Source organism: Cebidichthys violaceus, unplaced genomic scaffold, assembly GCF_023349555.1.
Source record: "Cebidichthys violaceus isolate CVI_PGR_0920_01 unplaced genomic scaffold, fCebVio1.0.p SCAF_76, whole genome shotgun sequence".
NCBI lineage: Eukaryota > Metazoa > Chordata > Actinopteri > Perciformes > Stichaeidae > Cebidichthys > Cebidichthys violaceus.
Window position 1 is genome coordinate 665,001 of NW_027176960.1, and position 19,565 is coordinate 684,565.

Genomic DNA, 19,565 nt, shown 5'->3' on the forward strand with positions numbered 1-19,565 from the left:
TGTGTGTATTGATTCATTGATTCATTGATTGGTGTTTGTATTGATTCATTGATTCATTGATTGGTGTGTTCACAGCTTGTGTGTTGAGGTTTAATGGATTCTCTCTGGTCTACGTCCTCCTGCTGCTGCTGCTGCCTCTACTGCCAGACCCCTCCTCCTCAGGTACCACCTGATCAATACTGATCAATACCGATCAATACTGATCAATACTACTGATCAATACTGATCAATACTGATCAATACTAATCAATACTACTGATCAATACTGATCAATACTGATCAATACTAATCAATACTACTGATCAATACTGATCAATACTAATCAATACTAATCAATACTACTGATCAATACTGATCAGTACTATTCAATACTACTGATCAATACTGATCAATACTAATCAATACTACTGATCAATACTGATCAATACTGATCAATACTAATCAATACTGATCAATACTAATCAATACTACTGATCAATACTGATCAATACTAATCAATACTAATCAATACTACTGATCATTACTGATCAATACTGATCAATACTGATCAATACTGATCAATACTAATCAATACTACTGATCAATACTGATCAATACTGATCAGTACTAATCAATACTAATCAATACTGATCAATACTCATCAATACTACTGATCAATACTGATCAATACTAATCAATACTGATCAATACTGATCAGTACTAATCAATACTAATCAATACTGATCAATACTGATCAATACTGATCAATACTACTGATCAATACTAATCAATACCAATCAATACTGATCAATACTACTGATCAATACTGATCAATACTAATCAATACTAATCAATATTACTAATCAATACTGATCAATACTTATCAATACTACTGATCAATACTAATCAATACCGATCAATACTGATCAATACTACCGATCAATACTGATCAATACTGATCAATACTGATCAGTACTGATCAGTACTAATCAATACCGATCAATACTGATCAATACCGATCAGTACCGATCAATACCGATCAATACCGATCAATACTGATCAATACCGATCAATACTGATCAATACTACTCATCAATACTCATCAATACTAATCAATACCGATCAATACTGATCAATACCGATCAATACTGATCAATACTACTCATCAATACTGATCAATACTAATCAATACTACTGATCAATACTGATCAATACTGAAAGAAATCTGATCAATAATCTGAAATCAATCGTTTCATATTATAATGTTTATGTGGAGGAGACGAGGACAGAGGAAAGGAGGACACAGGAAACGAGGACACTAACAGAGAGACAGAGGAGACAAGGAGACGAGGACACTAACAGAGAGACAGAGGAGACAAGGAGACGAGGACACTAACAGAGAGACAGAGGAGACTCTTCTTTGTTTCATACAACAACCAGCTGTTTGTTTGATGACATCATCTTAATTACATGTTATTTAGTCATGATGTTATACCTGCTGTAAACTGTCTGTCTGTGTGAGGAGAGACACTCTGCTGCCTGAGGCTCTCTCACACACACACACACACACACACACACACACACACACACACACACACACACACACACACACACAGGAAGTGATTGTTTCCTGAAGGATGTTCCTGAGGAAACAGATGTGATGACTCCTGCTGTGACATCACTCCTTTCCTTATTGTAAATATCCTGCAGCACCTCCTATTGTGTGTTCAGTTTCTGTCTCGTTAGTGGTGTCCCCCGTAGGTGGTGTCCCTCGTAGGTGGTGTCCCTCGTCAGTGGTGTCCCCCGTCAGTGGTGTCCCTCGTAGGTGGTGTCCCCCGTAGGTGGTGCCCCCCCGTCAGTGGTGTCCCTCGTCAGTGGTGTCCCTCGTTAGTGGTATCCCCCTCGTCAGTGGTGTCCCTCGTCAGTGGTGTCCGCCTCGTCAGTGGTGTCCCTCATCAGTGGTGTCCCCCGTTAGTGGTGTCCCCCGTCAGTGGTATCCCCCTCATCAGTGGTGTCCCTCGTCAGTGGTGTCCCCCTCGTCAGTGGTGTCCCTCGTCAGTGGTGTCCCCCGTTATTGGTGTCCACCTCGCCAATGGTGTCCCCCGTTAGTGGTGTCCCCTGTTAGTGGTGCCCCCCGTCAGTGGTGTCCCCCGTTAGTGGTGTCCCCCTCGTCAGTGGTGTCCCCTGATAGTGGAGTCCCCCTTGTCAGTGGTGTCCCTCACCAGTGATGTCCCTTGTCAGTGGTGTCCCCCGTCAGGAAGTTTTGACTCTGGACTGTCTTCAAGGTCTCTGAGGCTCCCAGATCCGGTCCTGGGTTGTCCCCCCCTGTCCTTCTCTTAATGTGGTTGATGCCGGCGGTTCGATCCCTCAGTAACGTGTCTGTCTCCTAGGTAACGCAGTTCGATCCTGTCTGTCTGTCGTGATCGTCTCCAGCTTCCTCTTCCTGTTGCTTCAGTCCTTCTTCCAGTTGACCACCATCACCCTGCAGCCAGAGGCCAACTGTGAGACACCGTCTGTCAACCTGTCTGTCTGTTCACCCGTCTGTCTGTCTGTCAACCCGTCTGTCTGTCCAACCGTAACGATGACCCGTCTGTCTCTCTGTGTTATGATGACCCGTCTGTCTCTCTGTGTAATGATGACCCGTCTGTCTCTCTGTGTAATGATGACCCGTCTGTCTCACTGTGTAATGATGACCCGTCTGTCTCTCTGTGTAATGATGACCCGTCTGTCTCTCTGTGTTATGATGACCCGTCTGTCTCTCTGTGTTATGATGACCCGTCTGTCTGCAGGTACATCGTGGCAGAAAACTCTGGCTCAGCTCGGCCTGGTGAGGTAAGAAAGACGTTATGTGAAGAATACTGCTGTGAACAAGAACCTGATCTGTTTAAAGTGATTCAAACCAAATGTTATTGTACTGTTGTTCATATAGCAGTACTTTAAAATACAAGTGAGTAATACACTACTTTTAATTCATTATTGAACTTTGAGCATAACAATGAGATTAATCAAGATTAAACATGTTAACCGTTGCCCAACGCTAATATAAACTTAAATTATATACATATATATATATATATATATATATATATATATATATATATATATATATATATATATATATATATATATATATACACCCCCCCCCCCCCCACACACACACACACACACACACATCCCTGTACTTCTGTCTCTGTGAGGACCCTCATTGACGTATTACATTCCCTGTTCTAAACCTAAACTTGACTCTAAGCTGAACCCTGAACCAGGTCTGAACCCTCAAACAGGACCAAAATACAAGAACACACACACACACACACACACACACACACACACATGTAAAAGTCATCAGTGAAACTAAAACTAAAAATAATTCATTTTTGTTGATTTATTTTCCTCTTTTGTTTACATAAATATATAAATATATATATATACATATAAATATATATCTATTTATATGTATATATATTTATATGTATATATATTTATATTTATTAGCCATTTTTTGTTCATTGTTTTAAATGTATTTGCTTTTTTGTTTTTTGCTGAAACATGTTGATTTATTATTCAAAAACATTGTTTATTACATCATAATACATCACTGAATACAAACTGTCTCTCTCTGTCTCTCTCTCTGTCTTTCTCTGTCTCTGTCTCTCTCTCTCTCTCTGTCTCTCTCTGTCTTTCTCTGTCTCTGTCTCTCTCTCTCTCTCTTTCTGTCTGCGTCAGTCTGACAGGAAGTGATGCAGGCTCGGCAGTGAGACAGGTGTTTCCAGATGTCGGTGTGCTGGTTGTTGGTCTGCTGACCTGGAGGTTGATCGGAAGACTGAATGCAGACACACACACGCAGGTAACACACACACACACGCACACACACACACACACACACACACACACACACACACACTAATGAAGCAGGTGAAACCAGGTTAAGTCGTCTCCTCTTGTTTCTTAACGAGGTTTCCTGTCTATTAGTGTGTAACTCAGTAAGCTATTTATTAAATGTAACCTCATTATGTGACTACATCAGGACACACACACACACACATACACACACTCTCACTCTCTCACACACACACACACACACACACACACACACACACACATAATGATTAGGTTTCAGGTTCAATCAGTTTATTAGCTGAACTGTCGGGGTCTGTTTGTTAACATGAAACCAGACCATGAAGTCCTCCTCCTCTTCCTCCTCTTCCTCCTCTTCCTCCTGCTCTTTCTGCTCTTCCTCCTTCTCCTCCTGCTCTCCCTGCTCTTCCTCCTCCTCCTCCTGCTCTTCCTGCTCTTCCCCCTCTTCCTCCTCTTCCTCCTCCTCCTCCTGCTCTTCCTCCTCCTCCTCCTCCTGCTCTTCCTGCTCTTCCTCCTCTTCCTCCTCCTGCTCTTCCTCCTCTTCCTCCTCCTCCTCCTGCTCTTCCTCCTCCTCCTCCTCCTCTTCCTGCTCTTCCTCCTCTTCCTCCTGCTCTTCCTCCTCCTCCTCCTCCTCCTCCTCCTGCTCTTCCTCCTCGTCCAGCTGGAGGATGAAGATGTCCACAGGTGGACAAACAGATATTAATTATATTGTTTCACATGATATGTGAATGTTCAGGTGATATGTGAGGAGTTTAGATGTTTGTATAGAAGTAGAAGAAGAATTAAACGTCTGTGTGTTTCAGCCTCAGCAGGAGGAGGAGACGCAGGAGGAGCTGATGTTTGAGGAGGACTCTGTACTCGGACAGGAGGAGGAGGAGGAGGAGGAGGAGGAGGAGTGCAGCAGAAACAGGGTTCTGGTTGAACTGGAGTTACTGATGTGTAAAACCAGGAGGATGATGGGAAACATGACAGCGACTGGAGGAAAAGTCCTGCTGACGGTCCTACTGGGACTCACAGGTACCAGTAGAACCCAGTAGAGTACTTTAAGGTAACCAGTAGAACCCAGTAGAGTACTTTAAGGTAACCAGTAGAACTCAGTAGATATTTTAACGTAACCAGTAGAACCCAGTAGATATTTTAATGTAACCAGTAGAACCCAGTAGAGTACTTTAAGGTAACTAGTAGAACTCAGTAGATATTTTAACGTAACCAGTAGAACCCAGTAGAGTACTTTAAGGTAACCAGTAGAACCCAGTAGAATACTTTAAGGTAACCAGTAGAACCCAGTAGAGTACTTTAAGGTAACTAGTAGAACTCAGTAGATATTTTAACGTAACCAGTAGAACCCAGTAGAGTACTTTAAGGTAACCAGTAGAACCCAGTAGAATACTTTAATGTAACCAGTAGAACCCAGTAGAGTACTTTAAGGTAACTAGTAGAACTCAGTAGATATTTTAACGTAACCAGTAGAACCCAATAGAGTACTTTAAGGTAACCAGTAGAACCCAGTAGAGTACTTTAAGGTAACCAGTAGAGCCCAGTAGAGTACTTTAAGGTAACTAGTAGAACTCAGTAGATATTTTAACGTAACCAGTAGAACCCAGTAGATATTTTAATGTAACCAGTAGAACCCAGTTGAGTACTTTAAGGTAACCAGTAGAACTCAGTAGATATTTTAATGTAACCAGTAGAACCCATCAGAAACTTGGTTTTGAAGCTTAAACTGGTCTTGATGGTTGAACTGGTCTTGATGGGTGAACTGGTCTTGATGATTGAACTGGTCTTGATGGGTGAACTGGTCTTGATGATTGTACTGGTCTTGATGGGTGAACTGGTCTTGATGATTGAACTGGTCTTGATGATTGAACTGGTCTTGATGGGTGAACTGGTCTTGATGGGTGAACTGGTCTTGATGATTGAACTGGTCTTGATGGGTGAACTGGTCTTGATGGGTGAACTGGTCTTGATGATTGAACTGGTCTTGATGGGTGAACTGGTCTTGATGATTGAACTGGTCTTGATGGGTGAACTGGTCTTGATGGATGAACTGGTCTTGATGATTGAACTGGTATTGATGGTCAGACTTCCATCAGTGAAGACTGTGAACCACTTTGCTATTTCTGGACCAGAATGAGGAGGTTCTTCTTTGTGAAGAGAAGTCATCTCTCCTCTTCCTCTCTTCTTCTTCTTCCTCTCCAGGTATCATGTTCCCCTCTCTCTCCTCCCTCCCCTACCTCCTCTGTTTCCAGGTGTTGTGCACCTGGTGGGCGTGGTCAGGTCAAGTCCCGCCCCTCCTCTTCAGATCTGTGTCTGTGATGTCACTGCTCTACTCCTCATCCCATTTCCTGCTCCTCTACTGTTACCAGCTGCCCTCCCTGCAGGAGGTGTGGCCCCCCAACCGCACCTCCGCCAGGTAACACACCTCCACCATGTAACACACCACCATCAGGTAACACACCATCATATAGCACACCTCCACCAGGTAACACACCTCCATCATATAACACACCTCCGCCAGGTTACACACCACCATCAGGTAACACACCTCCACCAGGTAACACACCACCATCAGGTAACACACCTTCACCAGGTAACACACCACCATCAGGTAACACACCTCCACCAGGTAACACACCTCCATCTATCTATTGATTGATTGATTGATTGATTGATTGTGTCCTGTGCAGTGTGTTCGGCCTGCTGCCGGTGGTCTCCGTGGACTGCTCCGCCCCCTGGAGGATGCAGGTGAACTCTGAGCTCAGCTGGTTCCACGTCACCAGTCCTCTGATGCTGCTGCTGCTCTACAACACTGTGGCCACTCTGTGGAGGAACCAGGTGATGTCACTCAACACGCGATGATGTCACACGGCATGTTGTAATGTCTGTGTATGATGTCATCTAGTCATGATGTTGCAGTATTACATTACATTACATTACAGTCATTTAGTAGACGCTTTTATCCAAAGCGACTTACAATAAGTGCATCAACATTAGTAATCAAAAGAACTACTAGTCACCAGAAGTCATAAGTACATTTCCTTTAAACAAGCATCTAAGAGCCTGAAGCAGAGCATAACTCAGAGCCAAAGTACAGAAACAAGAGAAACAGTTAGTGCTATAAGTAATACGAATACAATAAGTGAAACAAGCTAGTATGAAAACAATAAGTGGTGAGTGGAAGGCTCAGGGTAGCACTTCCTGAAGAGGTGGGTCTTCAGCCTGATGAAAGATGGGCGTAACGTCACTTTATGTCACTGCATGATGTCATTGGATAGATCAGATTTATTTCAAACATGTCACAAATAATGAGAAAAGAAAGAACCAATAAAATAAATAGTAAACATGAACAGCAACATTTAAAACTCAATAAAAAGGATATGTTGCAAACATATGTGGCAGAGGTGAACGCCTATAAGGTTTTAAAACTTGAATAACTTCACAAACAAACGCTCCCCCGCTCTGATTGGCTGACGGGTGTCACATGTTTCTGCAGCTGATCGACGGCGTTGGGTGGTGGTGGGGGGGCGTAGAGAGGGCAGAGTCGGCGATCAGAGTGAGCTGTGACGTCATCCCCGCCACCATCAACCTGAGAGATGAGGTCAGCGGTGACATCACAGCGGAGAGACGGAGGGAGCTGTGGAGGAGAACTCATGACAGTCCCGAGTGCAGAGACGTACGGAAACACCAAATATTATTATGTTTTAATTCATTCATTATTTCAATTGGTTCATGAATACTCTCTCTGGGTCCGTCTCTAGGTGTCATCCACCAATGACAGTCCCTCTGACTCTTTTGCCCCGCCCACTCAGAGCACAGCCCTTGGATTGGATGTTTACTCCACACCTTACTACTCTCTGAGCCAATCAGGTGAGTTTGTTTAGCTGTTCAGGTTCAGAGTCACTGAACGACCTGAAGAGGTCTCACTACACCTGTTTTATCAGGATACTTTAGAGCTGACTGTTGTCAGGTGTCCTGTAGGACAGACAGGTGTGATGATGATGTCACAGGGCAGACAGGTACAGGTGTGATGATGATGACATGACGCTGGTTCTGTTCTGTGTGTTTGATGCTGTAGACACGTTGGAGACGTGTGTGTTTGAAGGAGACGGATGGGAGGAGGAGGAGGAGGAGAGGAGGAGGAGAGATGAGGAGGAAGAGGAGGAGAGGAGGAGGAGAGATGAGGAGGAAGAGGAGGAGGAGAGGAGGAGGAGGGAGGAGGAGGAGGGAGTCAGTGCTGCATCCATGGCGTTCAGCTTCCTCCTCAAACAAAGCTACATCTGTGCTCTGATCTCCATGATGGCGTGGCCCATCACCTACGTGTCCTGGCTGACGTGTGTCCTGCTTCTGTGGTCGTGTGTCCTCTGGATGATGCGAGAGCGTCGTCAGTACACACTGATGTCATCGCCCTGGCTGGTCGCCTACGGCAACCTGCTGGTCATCATGCAGTACGTCTACAGCTTCCCCTCAATCCAGGAAGTACCGGGACTGTTCCCGAGGAAAGAGGATCCCTGTAGGGAGCTGGCCTCCAAGGTACTACTACTAGTACTACTGCTGCTACCACTACTACTACTGCTACTGCTACTACTAATACTCCTACTGCTGCTATTACTACCTGCTACTACTACTGCTACCACTACTACTACTACTACTGCTACTACTACTTCTATTACTACCACTACAACTACCACTACTACTACTACTACTAGTACTACTACTGCTACTATTACTACTACTACTACTACTGCTACTGCTACTACTACTTCTATTACTACTACTACCACTGCTACTACTACTGCTAGTACTACTACTACTGCTACTACTACTACTACTGCTACTACTACTACTAGTACTAGTACTACTGCTACTGCTACTACTACTACTACTGCTACTACTATTTCTATTACTACTACTACCACTACTACTACTACTAGTACTACTGCTACTACTACTTATACTGCTACTGTTACTGCTACTACTACTACTACTACCACCACTACTAATACTGCTGCTACTACTACTGCTACTATACTACTACTACTACTAATACTACTACTACTAATGTTAAATCTGACATGTTGTTGTTACAGTTGTTGTGTCTGTTGTTGTTGTTACAGTTGTCAGTTGTTGTTGTTGTGTCTGTTGTTGTTGCAGTTGTGTCTGTTGTTGTTACAGTTGTTGTGTCTGTTATTGTTGTTACAGTTGTTGTCTGTTGTTACAGTTGTTGTTGTTGTTGTTGTTGTTACAGTTGTGTATGTTGTTGTTGCAGTTGTTGTTACAGTTGTTGTGTCTGTTGTTGTTGTTGTTACAGTTGTTGCGTCTGTTTTTGTTACAGTTGTTGTGTCTGTTGACCTTCTGGCTGCTGCTGCGTCAGGCGCTAACTGAGAAGAGAGACAGACAGGCAGACAGACAGGCAGACACGCAGCTGTCTAACATCACCATCCACATGGAGGGTAAGACAACCCGTCTCACTCACCAGCCTGTCTCACTGCTCACCTGTCGATGTGACTCTTGTTGTTTTACGTCCGTTAGAGGAGAAGAAGGAGGAAGAGGTGTCCTATGAGGAGGTGCTGCTCCTGCACACAGGAGGAGGAGGAGTCAAGATGGAGGCTCTGGTTGCTGTGGTTACCAGGATGTTCGTTAAATACTGGATCTACGTCTGTGGAACGATGTTCTTCTTCGTTAGTTTTGAAGGAAAGATCGTCCTCTACAAAGTCATCTACATGGTCATGTTCCTCTGCTGCGTCGCCCTCTACCAGGTAATACTGCAAGTACTACAAGTACTATCACTGTACTGATATATTATATATGGTACTACTACTGAATACACTTAAAACCTGGTCTCGAGACACATTTAGAGTTTTGAAACTCAGGACTTTATGTACTTATGTACTTTTACTACTAATGTAATACTTTAATCTTATAGTACTATTGTACCACGTTGAATCTTAAATACCACTGTACTACTTTGAATCGTCCAATCCTGTGTCCTGAATCGTGTCGGTGGGCGGGGCTACTGTTTGGTTTGGATCACTGATTGGATCTTTGGAAGGTGACACATCAGATTCCTCGTGAAAGTACAACAAAGGAAGCTGATGTCTTACAGCATCTACCTACCTGTCTCACTGTCTCTCTAACTGTCTTTCTCTCTGTAGTTGAACTACGAGCGTTGGCGTGCCATGCTCAGGGGTTTCTGGGTAGCCGTGGTGGTTTACTCCATGTTGGTCCTCATCCTGGTCTACACCTTCCAGTTCCCCTCGTCCCTCCACACCTGGAGCTATTACACTGGATTAAGTACACACAGGTACTCACAGATACAAAGGAGTACACACAGGTACTCACAGATACAAACGAGTACCCACAGGTACACAAAGATACGAAAGAGTACACACAGGTACTCAAAGATACAAAAGAGTACCCACAGGTACACAAAGATACAAAAGAGTACACACAGGTACTCAAAGATACAAACGAGTACACACAGGTACTCACTGTCTCCACTATCTCTAATGTTGTTATTATCTGTTCAGGTTGGAGGATGTTGGGTTGGAGAAGTTCTCAGTTCCTGTTCTCTTCACCAGGATCTTCATCCCTGCTGCGTTCCTTTTGGTACTTTTTACATGTTTCTACAGAACCGTCCTGTTAAATGTGATGTGAAAGTTGACTCCTAACCTTTCTTTCTTAACCGTTCTGCAGGTGTGCATTGTACACCTACATTACTTCCACAAGCCGTTCCTGCAGCTGACTGACCTGAAGACTGTGGTGGACACACACAACAGCACCATCACCAGGTAACACACAACTCTACCGGTCAGAGGTCACAGATCAGCACCTTAACAACATTTGGCCTATTCTATCCAATCATTGTCCAAATATCCTAAATCTGCTGACCAATCAGAAATCTCTGACAACTACTAAGTACTCAGACCTCTACAACTAGTCCCTTGATAGTCCCCAAACCTCTGCAGCTGGTCCTCAGACCTCTGTAGATAGTCCCCATACCTCTGCAACAAGTACTCAGACCTCTACAACTAGTCCCCATACCTCTGCAGATAGTTCCCTCACCTCTGTAGATAGTTCCCATACCTCTGCAGATAGCTCCTGTACCTCTGTAGATAATTCCCATACCTCTGCAGATAGTTCCCATACCTCTGTAGATAGTTCCCTCACCGCTGTAGATAGTTCCCATACCTCTGCAGATAGTTCCCATACCTCTGCAGATAGTTCCCGTACCTCTGTAGATAATTCCCTCACCTCTGTAGATAGTTCCTGTACCTCTGTAGATAGTTCCTGTACCTCTGTAGATAGTTCCTATACCTCTGCAGATAGTTCCCGTACCTCTGTAGATAATTCCCGTACCTCTGCAGATAGTTACCGTACCTCTGTAGATAGTTCCCTCACTTCTGCAGATAGTTCCCGTACCTCTGTAGATAGTTCCCGTACCTCTGTAGATAATTCCCTCACCTCTGCAGATAGTTCCCGTACCTCTGTAGATAGTTCCCATACCTCTGCAGATAGTTCCCGTACCTCTGCAGATAGTTCCTGTACCTCTGTAGATAATTCCCTCAACTCTGCAAATAGTTCCCATACCTCTGCAGATAGTTCCCGTACCTCTGTAGATAGTTCCCTCACCTCTGCAGATAGTTCCCATACCTCTGCAGATAGTTCCTGTACCTCTGTAGATAGTTCCCTCACCTCTGCAGATAGTTCCCATACCTCTGTAGATAGTTCCCTCACCTCTGTAGATAGTTCCCATACCTCTGCAGATAGTTCCTGTACCTCTGTAGATAGTTCCCTCACCTCTGTAGATAGTTCCCATACCTCTGTAGATAGTTCCCTCACCTCTGTAGATAGTTCCCATACCTCTGCAGATAGTTCCTGTACCTCTGTAGATAGTTCCCTCACCTCTGTAGATAGTTCCCATACCTCTGCAGATAGTTCCCGTACCTCTGCAGATAGTTCCCGTACCTCTGTAGATAATTCCCTCAACTCTGCAGATAGTTCCCATACCTCTGCAGATAGTTCCCGTACCTCTGTAGATAGTTCCCTCACCTCTGCAGATAGTTCCCGTACCTCTGCAGATAGTTCCCGTACCTCTGTAGATAGTTCCCATACCTCTGCAGATAGTTCCCGTACCTCTGTAGATAGTTCCCGTACCTCTGTAGATAGTTCCCTCACCTCTGCAGATAGTTCCCGTACCTCTGTAGATAGTTCCCATACCTCTGCAGATAGTTCCCGTACCTCTGTAGATAGTTCCCTCACCTCTGCAGATAGTTCCCTCACCTCTAGTGTCTCTCTCTCTCTGCAGGTTGGTCCACTCTGAGGGCAGCCTGTTTGACCTGTCGGTGTGTGGAGCTCCTCAGCTCCTCTTGGAGGCGGAGAAGAGCAGAGGACAAAGGGAAAGAGAGGAGGAGACAGAAGAGAAATGGATAAAAGAGGAGGAGTACACCTGTGTGTTTGAGAGGGAAACCCTGTCTGACCATATTAAAGGTAACTGCATCGTCATCGTCACACCTGTATCAGAATAGTTGAGTTCCATACAGGAAGTTGACTCCTGGTCTCTCCTCCTCAGTGCTGGTCTCCTGGAGGTTGGTGGTGGATCGTCTCTCTGTTTTGTTCCTGCGCCTCCTCCTCTCCTTGCAGCGCCTGCAGCACCTCCTCTGGTGGCTCCTGGAACTCCACATAGTCAAGATCGTCTCCTCCTACATCATCTGGGTCTCTGTGAAGGAGGTCAGCGTCTATCTGTCTATCTGTCAGTTTGACCTGTCTCTGACCTGTCTGTCTGCCGGTGTGTGTATTAAACCTGTCTGTCTCTCTGTAGGTGTGTATGTTAAACCTGTCTGTCTTTCTGCAGGTGTGTGTTGAACTTGTCTGTCCCTCTACAGGTGTATGTGTGCGTGTGCGTGTGCGTGTGCGTGTGTGTGTGTGTGTGTGTGTGCTGCACCTGTCTGTCTCTCTGTGGGTGTGTCTGATGAACCTGTCTGTCTTTCTGCAGGTGTGTGTTAAACCTGTCTATCTCTCTACAGGGGTGTCTGATGAACCTGTCTGTCCCTCTACAGGTGTGTGTGTGCGTGTGTGTGTGTGTGTGTGTGTGTGTGTGTGTGTGTGTGTGTGTGTTGAACCTGTCTGTCTTTCTGCAGGTATGTGTTGAACCTGTCTATCTCTTTACAGGGGTGTGTGTGTGTGTGTGTGTGTATGTGTGTGTGTTACGCCTGTCTGTCTCTCTGTGGGTGTGTCTGATGAACCTGTCTGTCCCTCTACAGGTGTGCGTGTTTAACCTGCTGTTCGTGCTGTGTGTGGGCGGGGCTCTGTCCTGCAGGGCGTGGCGCCCCCTGCTGTCAGGAGTCTGTACAGTTTGGACCTGTGTGGTGACCGTCTGTAAGATGTTGTACCAACTCAACATCGTCCAGCCCATCAGATACTCCTCCAACTGCACCGTGGTAACAACGGCAACAATATCTCTCTGTCTCTATATCCGTCTATCTAAACAAGTCAAACACCTGTCTGTCTGTCTGTCTGTCTCATGCCCCCCCACCACCAGTATCAATATCTGAGGTGCCTCACAGTTTAAAAACCTCCTGTAACGGTATCATACCTGTCTGTCTCTTGTAGCCAGGTAACTCCAGCACCGACCTGTCTCACTCAGTTTTGTACTCGGGTCCAGTTGACCCCGTCCAGTGGGTGGGGCTTCGAAAGACGGACGGAAAACTGCTTGACTACTTGAGGGTGAGCAGTGACAACACAACTCTGATAGCATAGCATCATGCTAAGCTGAGGATGTTAGCACTGATAACATAGCATCATGCTAACCTGTCTCTACAGTATAACCTGATGATATTAGCTCTGATAACATAGCATCATGCTAACCTGTCTCTACAGTATAACCTGATGATGTTAGCTCTGATAACATAGCATCATGCTAACCTGTCTCTACAGAATAACCTGATGATGCTAGCGCTGTTAGCCTTCGAGGTGACAGTTTACAGACACCAGGAGCTCTACCGTCTCCGCCGTAACGAAGTCCCGCCCCCTACCAAAACGCTGTTTCATGACATCACCAGGCGTCACCTGGACGACAGCGTGCTAAGCTGTATCAAGTACTTCCTCAACTACTTCTTCTACAAGTTTGGACTGGAGGTGAGACACGCACTGAGGTTAGCAATAAGCTAACGTCTTCCTGTTTAAAAACATTCCCGTGCTCTTCCTCAGACCTGCTTCCTGTTGGCCGTGAACGTGATTGGTCAGCGGATGGATCTGTTTGCCGTAGGCCACGCCTTCGGCCTCATCGGCGTCCTATCAAAGCGCGACAGGAAGCACATCGCCTCAGTGTGGCCCAAGTACTGCTACTTCCTGTCAGGGCTGTTGTGCTTCCAGTACATGCTGTGCATCGGGTTCCCTCCGGCTGCCTGTAAAGGTACAAACGGATGTTGGGATTATTCACTTCACAGTTTCAAAAACATGTCTTTATGCTAAGGTAGCCTAACATTATCTGCGTTCGGATCGCCTAGTAGTGAGTTCTGACCTCACAGCAGCAATAGGTATTCAAGGTGTTTCAGGGTGTACTAAGCTAGGCTAAAATCTATCACCTGCTTCTAGTCGTTATGCTAAGCTAGGCTAAAAGCTTACTCCTGCTTGTAGTCGTGTGCTTTGCTAGGCTAACAGCTTCTCCCGCATCAGGTCATTATGCTAAGCTATACTAACAGTTTCTCTCTGCTTCAAGCCATTATGCTAAACTAGGCTTATGATTTTCTTTTTAATGGCTGAATTAAAATATTTAGGATGAAACCCTTTTTTTATTAAACAAAACTTTATTGATATTTGTTGTGTTTACAGATTATCCCTGGAGACCTCCGTCTTCCAACATGGACTCCAACGTGGTGAAGTGGCTCTTCCTCCCTGATCACCTGACACCACCGAACCCAGTCTTCCTCCTCTGTAAGATCCTCATCATCATCATCATCATCATCATGTTTCCTGATCTTTCAGATGATTTCTTGCTCCTCCTCATTATAAAGTGTTTCCTGATCTTTCAGATGATTTCCTGCTCCTCCTCGGAGCGTCTCTGCAGCTGCAGGTGTTTGAGGAGGAGCTCCGGTCGTCGGTTCAGATCCTCGCGGGAGACAACTGTGAGCTGGACGAGGATGACGGACAGGTGTCCGATCCAATCAGGCGACTCCGTCTCAACACAGGCCCTGACTTCATGCTGTGCAGGTAAACCCTCCTCATTCTCCTCCTGTCTGTCTCTCTGTCTGTCTGTCTGTCTGTCTGTCTGTCTCTCTGTCTCTCTCTCTGTCTGTCTGTCTATCTGTCTCTCTCTCTGTCTGTCTCTCTGTCTCTCTATCTCTCTCTCTGTCTGTCTCTCTGTCTCTCTATCTCTCTGTCTGTCTGTCTGTCTGTCTGTCTGTCTGTCTGTCTGTCTCTCTGTATGTCTGTCTCTCTGTCTCTCTGTCTGTCTGTCTCTCTGTCTGTCTGTCTGACTTGTGCCCTCTGTGTGAGCAGGTCTTACCTGGACATGATGAAGCTGATCATCTTCAGCTACATGTTTTGGTTTGTCCTCACCATCATCTTCATCACTGGGACGACCAGGTGAGTGGGCGGAGCCACAGCTACCTGAAGTTAAACCTGAATATTCACCATTAAACCTTTTACTGGTTCTGGACCAGTCTCAGTTTTAAATACTGATGCATTTATATGACCTACATCAGTAAACGAGACTATCAGCATGAAGATCGGCTATTTCTATAAAGTTATTAGGTGAAACGTTTGCTGGCATGCAGGTTCACCACAAACTCCTTCAGCTCAGACCTCAGCAGGTACCTCTTTCGACTTCCTGTTCCAGGATCAGTATCTTCTTCTACTTCCTGTTCCAGGATCAATATCTTCTTCTACCTCATGTTCCAGGATCAGTATCTTCTTCTACTTCCTGTTCCAGGATCAGTATCTTCTTCTACCTCATGTTCCAGGATCAGTATCTTCTTCTACTTCCTGTTCCAGGATCAGTATCTTCTGCATGGGTTACCTGGTGGCGTGTTTCTACTTCCTGTTGGTGGGTGGAGATCTGCTGCTGAAACCAGTCAAATCCATCCTGGTGTATTGGGATTGTCTGATTGGCTACAACGTGTTCGTCATCACCATGAAGAACATTTTGTCGGTAAGATGCATCATCATCATCATGCTGGTCTTTATTAAAGTACTCAGAGCCACATGTTCGTGAACCTAAACTGTCTTCCTGTCTCCACCTGTTTGTATCTCTGCCTGTCTGTGGTCAGATCCTGGCCTGTGGTTTCATCAAGTCGTTGGTGTTGAATCACTGTTGGCTGATTCAACTCTTCAGTCTGGCCTGCACCATCAAAGGATACACAAAACGTAAGTCAGCCGTCTGTTTGTCTAACTGTCTGTCTGTCTGTCTGTCTGTCTCACTGTCTGTCTGTCTGTCTGTCTGTGTGTTGCTTATGTACGCATCACTTCCTGCAGCGGAGCAGCAAAGCAGTAAGTGTGAGTTGCCGAGTGACGAGGCCGGAATCATCTGGGATGGCGTCTGTTTCTGTTTCCTGTTGCTTCAGAGGAGAGTCTTCAGGAGTCACTACTTCCTGTATGTGGTCCTGGACCTTCAAAATACACAACTACTGGCCTCCAGGTACACAATCACACCATAAACACACATTAACACACACACACACACACACACACACACACACACACAGAGTCACATCATATTAATGTGTGTGTGTGTGTGTGTGTGTGTGTGTGTGTGTGTGTGTGTGTGTTGCAGGGGGGCAGAGCTCTTTGAGGCATCCACAGTGAAAGCTGTCAGAGCGAGACTGGAGGTGGAGAAGACGTCCATGGACCTTCTAAAGAGACAGTAAGACAGGCCGAGTCAAAACACTGAGACGAGTCAAAGTCAAAACACTGAGACGAGTCAAAGTCAAAACACTGAGACGAGTCAGAGTCAAAACACTGAGACCAGTCAAAACACTGAGACGAGTCAGAGTCAAAACACTGAGACAAGTCAAAACACTGAGACGAGTCAAAGTCAAAACACTGAGACCAGTCAAAACACTGAGACGAGACAAAGTCAAAAAGCTGAGACGAGTCAAAACACTGAGACGAGTCAAAACACTGAGACGAGTCAAAGTGAAAACACTGAGACGAGTCAAAGTCAAAACACAGACGAGTCAGAGTCAAAACACTGAGACCAGTCAAAGTCAAAACACTGAGACGAGTCAGAGTCAAAACACAGACGAGTCAAAGTCAAAACACTGAGACGAGTCAAAGTCAAAACACTGAGACGAGTCAGAGTCAAAACACAGACGAGTCAGAGTCAAAACACTGAGACCAGTCAAAACACTGAGACGAGTCAGAGTCAAAACACTGAGACAAGTCAAAACACTGAGACGAGTCAAAGTCAAAACACTGAGACCAGTCAAAACACTGAGACGAGACAAAGTCAAAAAGCTGAGACGAGTCAAAACACTGAGACGAGTCAAAACACTGAGACGAGTCAAAGTGAAAACACTGAGACGAGTCAAAGTCAAAACACAGACGAGTCAGAGTCAAAACACAGACGAGTCAGAGTCAAAACACTGAGACGAGTCAAAGTCAAAACACTGAAACGAGTCAAAGTCAAAACACTGAGACGAGTCAAAGTCAAAACACAGACGAGTCAGAGTCAAAACACTGAGACGAGTCAGAGTCAAAACACTGAGACGAGTCAAAACACTGAGACGAGTCAAAGTCAAAACACTGAGACCAGTCAAAACACTGAGACGAGACAAAGTCAAAACACTGAGAAGAGTCAAAACACTGAGACGAGTCATAGTCAAAACACTGAGACGAGTCATAATCAAAACACTGAGACAAGTCAAAGTCAAAACACTGAGACGAGTCAGAGTCAAAACACTGAGAAGAGTCAAAACACTGAGACGAGTCATAGTCAAAACACTGAGACGAGTCAAAGTCAAAACACTGAGACGAGTCAGAGTCGAAACATTGTGATCCACTTCCTGTCTCTCTCTCTCTCTCTCTCTCTCTGTGTCCTTCAGGATGGAAAGAATTAAATCCCGACAGAAGAAGTTCCGCAGGGGAAAAGAGAAGATGTTGAGTTTGACCCAAGACAGCTTCCATACCGATGGTTTGTAAACAGATATCCGTTGTCATGGTAATGGCTGTCAGTCACAGAAGTGAACTGACGCGAGTGTCTGTCTATAGATCAGGAGAACAGGAAGGGGCGGAGTCACAAGAAGTGGTGGAGACCCTGGGTAAACCACGCCTCCAGTGAGTCACATGACCTCTGACATCATCACTCTCACCTGTCAAGAGTCATTGTGTACCCGTCTGTCTGACCCGTCTGTCTGTCTGATCCGTCTGTCTGCCTGCAGTGGTGAGGAGCGGTGACTACTACCTGTTTGAGACGGACAGTGAGGAGGAGGAGGAGGAGGAGGAGAAGAAGAACGAGGAGGAGGAGCTACCTGAGAAATCAGCCTTCCAGGTGAGTCTCTAAAGATCTGATATAATACAAAGTTAAGAGGAAGAGAGTCAAACTCATGAAAACATTCTGTCTGTCTGTCTCTCTCTGTCTCTGTTTGTCTGTTTGTCTGTCTGTCTGTCTCTGTCTGTCTCTTTGTCTGTCTCTCTGTCTGTCTCTCTCTCTCTGTCTCTCTCTCTCTCTCTGACTCTCTGTCTGTCTCTCTGTCTGTCTCTCTGTCTCTCAGTTTGTGTATCACGCCTGGATCACAGACTCCAGAACAGCAATGAGAGTTCGCAACAACCAAGAGAAACTGTGGAAGAAGAACTCCTCTGATCGAAAGGGTAGGAAGGAGGAGAGAGGAGGTGAGGAGGAGAGAGGAGGAGAAGAGGACAGACTCAGATTTACACTAACAATGTTTTCAATAATTGCCTCCATAAAGTATTATATTATATATTAGTATAATATAATACATTAGTATAATATTATATTTATATGAGTGCTCGGCAACGTTTAACATGTTTAATCTTGATTAATCTCATTGTTATGCTCAAAGTTCAATCATGAATTAAAAGTAGTGTATTACTCACTTGTATTTTAAAGTACTGCTATATGAACAGAAGTACAATAACATTTGATTTGAATCACTTTAAACAGATCAGGTTGTTTTTAACAGCAGTATTCTTCACACAGTATCAGTTATATTTCTACTATCTGTGCTCAGTGTGTGACTTTATTTAAACGTTCCACTGCTGTGCAACATGAATACAATGTTCCACACGTTTCATCAACATGTGTGTCTTCTGTCTTCATGACAGTCAGAGCATGTGAACGCAGCTCCCACTGTTCATCAACATAATGCACCGTAACTCAGAGGTGACGACGGTTACCCGGCGATGTCCGGTAGTCTCCGGTGAGAGACGGCCGGTGCGCGTTGTGACTCCGCCTCTTTTGTAGTCCTCTCCTCTTCATACGACTCGTGTGTTCTTCTGGTGACGGTGCGCCTGGAGGGAGGCTCCTACGTGACGTCATTCATGATCCTGAGAACGTTCCTCAGACCGACGTCTTCTCAACACTAGTCGTCCTGCAGTTTGTATCTCTCCACTTCTCTGTGGCGTCTGTTAGCTCGTCTTTAGTTTATCTCTACTCCTCCACACGCTGCATCAACGTAGTGATGAAGACTCCTCCACACGCTGCATCAACGTAGTGTTGAAGACTCCTCCACACGCTGCACCAACGTAGTGTTGAAGACTCCTCCACACGCTGC

At 45.2% G+C, this 19,565-nt stretch overlaps 1 protein-coding gene across 1 annotated transcript in view; it reads left to right on the forward strand.

Moving 5' to 3' along the window:
* Nucleotides 1–19,565, forward strand: part of LOC137892147 (piezo-type mechanosensitive ion channel component 2-like) — a 35,225-nt gene that overhangs the window by 2,618 nt on the left and 13,042 nt on the right. The window contains exons 2-33 of the mRNA XM_068737075.1: nt 76–162; nt 2,370–2,480; nt 2,769–2,811; nt 3,706–3,826; nt 4,641–4,854; nt 6,037–6,250; nt 6,525–6,672; nt 7,331–7,510; nt 7,596–7,704; nt 7,913–8,367; nt 9,170–9,287; nt 9,367–9,593; nt 9,990–10,138; nt 10,365–10,443; nt 10,531–10,625; nt 12,143–12,324; nt 12,407–12,564; nt 13,098–13,274; nt 13,447–13,560; nt 13,771–13,971; nt 14,044–14,248; nt 14,668–14,769; nt 14,868–15,045; nt 15,334–15,420; nt 15,829–15,985; nt 16,104–16,200; nt 16,309–16,471; nt 16,607–16,696; nt 17,877–17,965; nt 18,043–18,108; nt 18,213–18,322; nt 18,546–18,663. Of these exons, the coding sequence (XP_068593176.1) occupies nt 76–162; nt 2,370–2,480; nt 2,769–2,811; nt 3,706–3,826; nt 4,641–4,854; nt 6,037–6,250; nt 6,525–6,672; nt 7,331–7,510; nt 7,596–7,704; nt 7,913–8,367; nt 9,170–9,287; nt 9,367–9,593; nt 9,990–10,138; nt 10,365–10,443; nt 10,531–10,625; nt 12,143–12,324; nt 12,407–12,564; nt 13,098–13,274; nt 13,447–13,560; nt 13,771–13,971; nt 14,044–14,248; nt 14,668–14,769; nt 14,868–15,045; nt 15,334–15,420; nt 15,829–15,985; nt 16,104–16,200; nt 16,309–16,471; nt 16,607–16,696; nt 17,877–17,965; nt 18,043–18,108; nt 18,213–18,322; nt 18,546–18,663 (4,644 nt within the window). The remainder of the gene's footprint in view (nt 1–75; nt 163–2,369; nt 2,481–2,768; nt 2,812–3,705; nt 3,827–4,640; nt 4,855–6,036; nt 6,251–6,524; nt 6,673–7,330; nt 7,511–7,595; nt 7,705–7,912; nt 8,368–9,169; nt 9,288–9,366; nt 9,594–9,989; nt 10,139–10,364; nt 10,444–10,530; nt 10,626–12,142; nt 12,325–12,406; nt 12,565–13,097; nt 13,275–13,446; nt 13,561–13,770; nt 13,972–14,043; nt 14,249–14,667; nt 14,770–14,867; nt 15,046–15,333; nt 15,421–15,828; nt 15,986–16,103; nt 16,201–16,308; nt 16,472–16,606; nt 16,697–17,876; nt 17,966–18,042; nt 18,109–18,212; nt 18,323–18,545; nt 18,664–19,565) is intronic.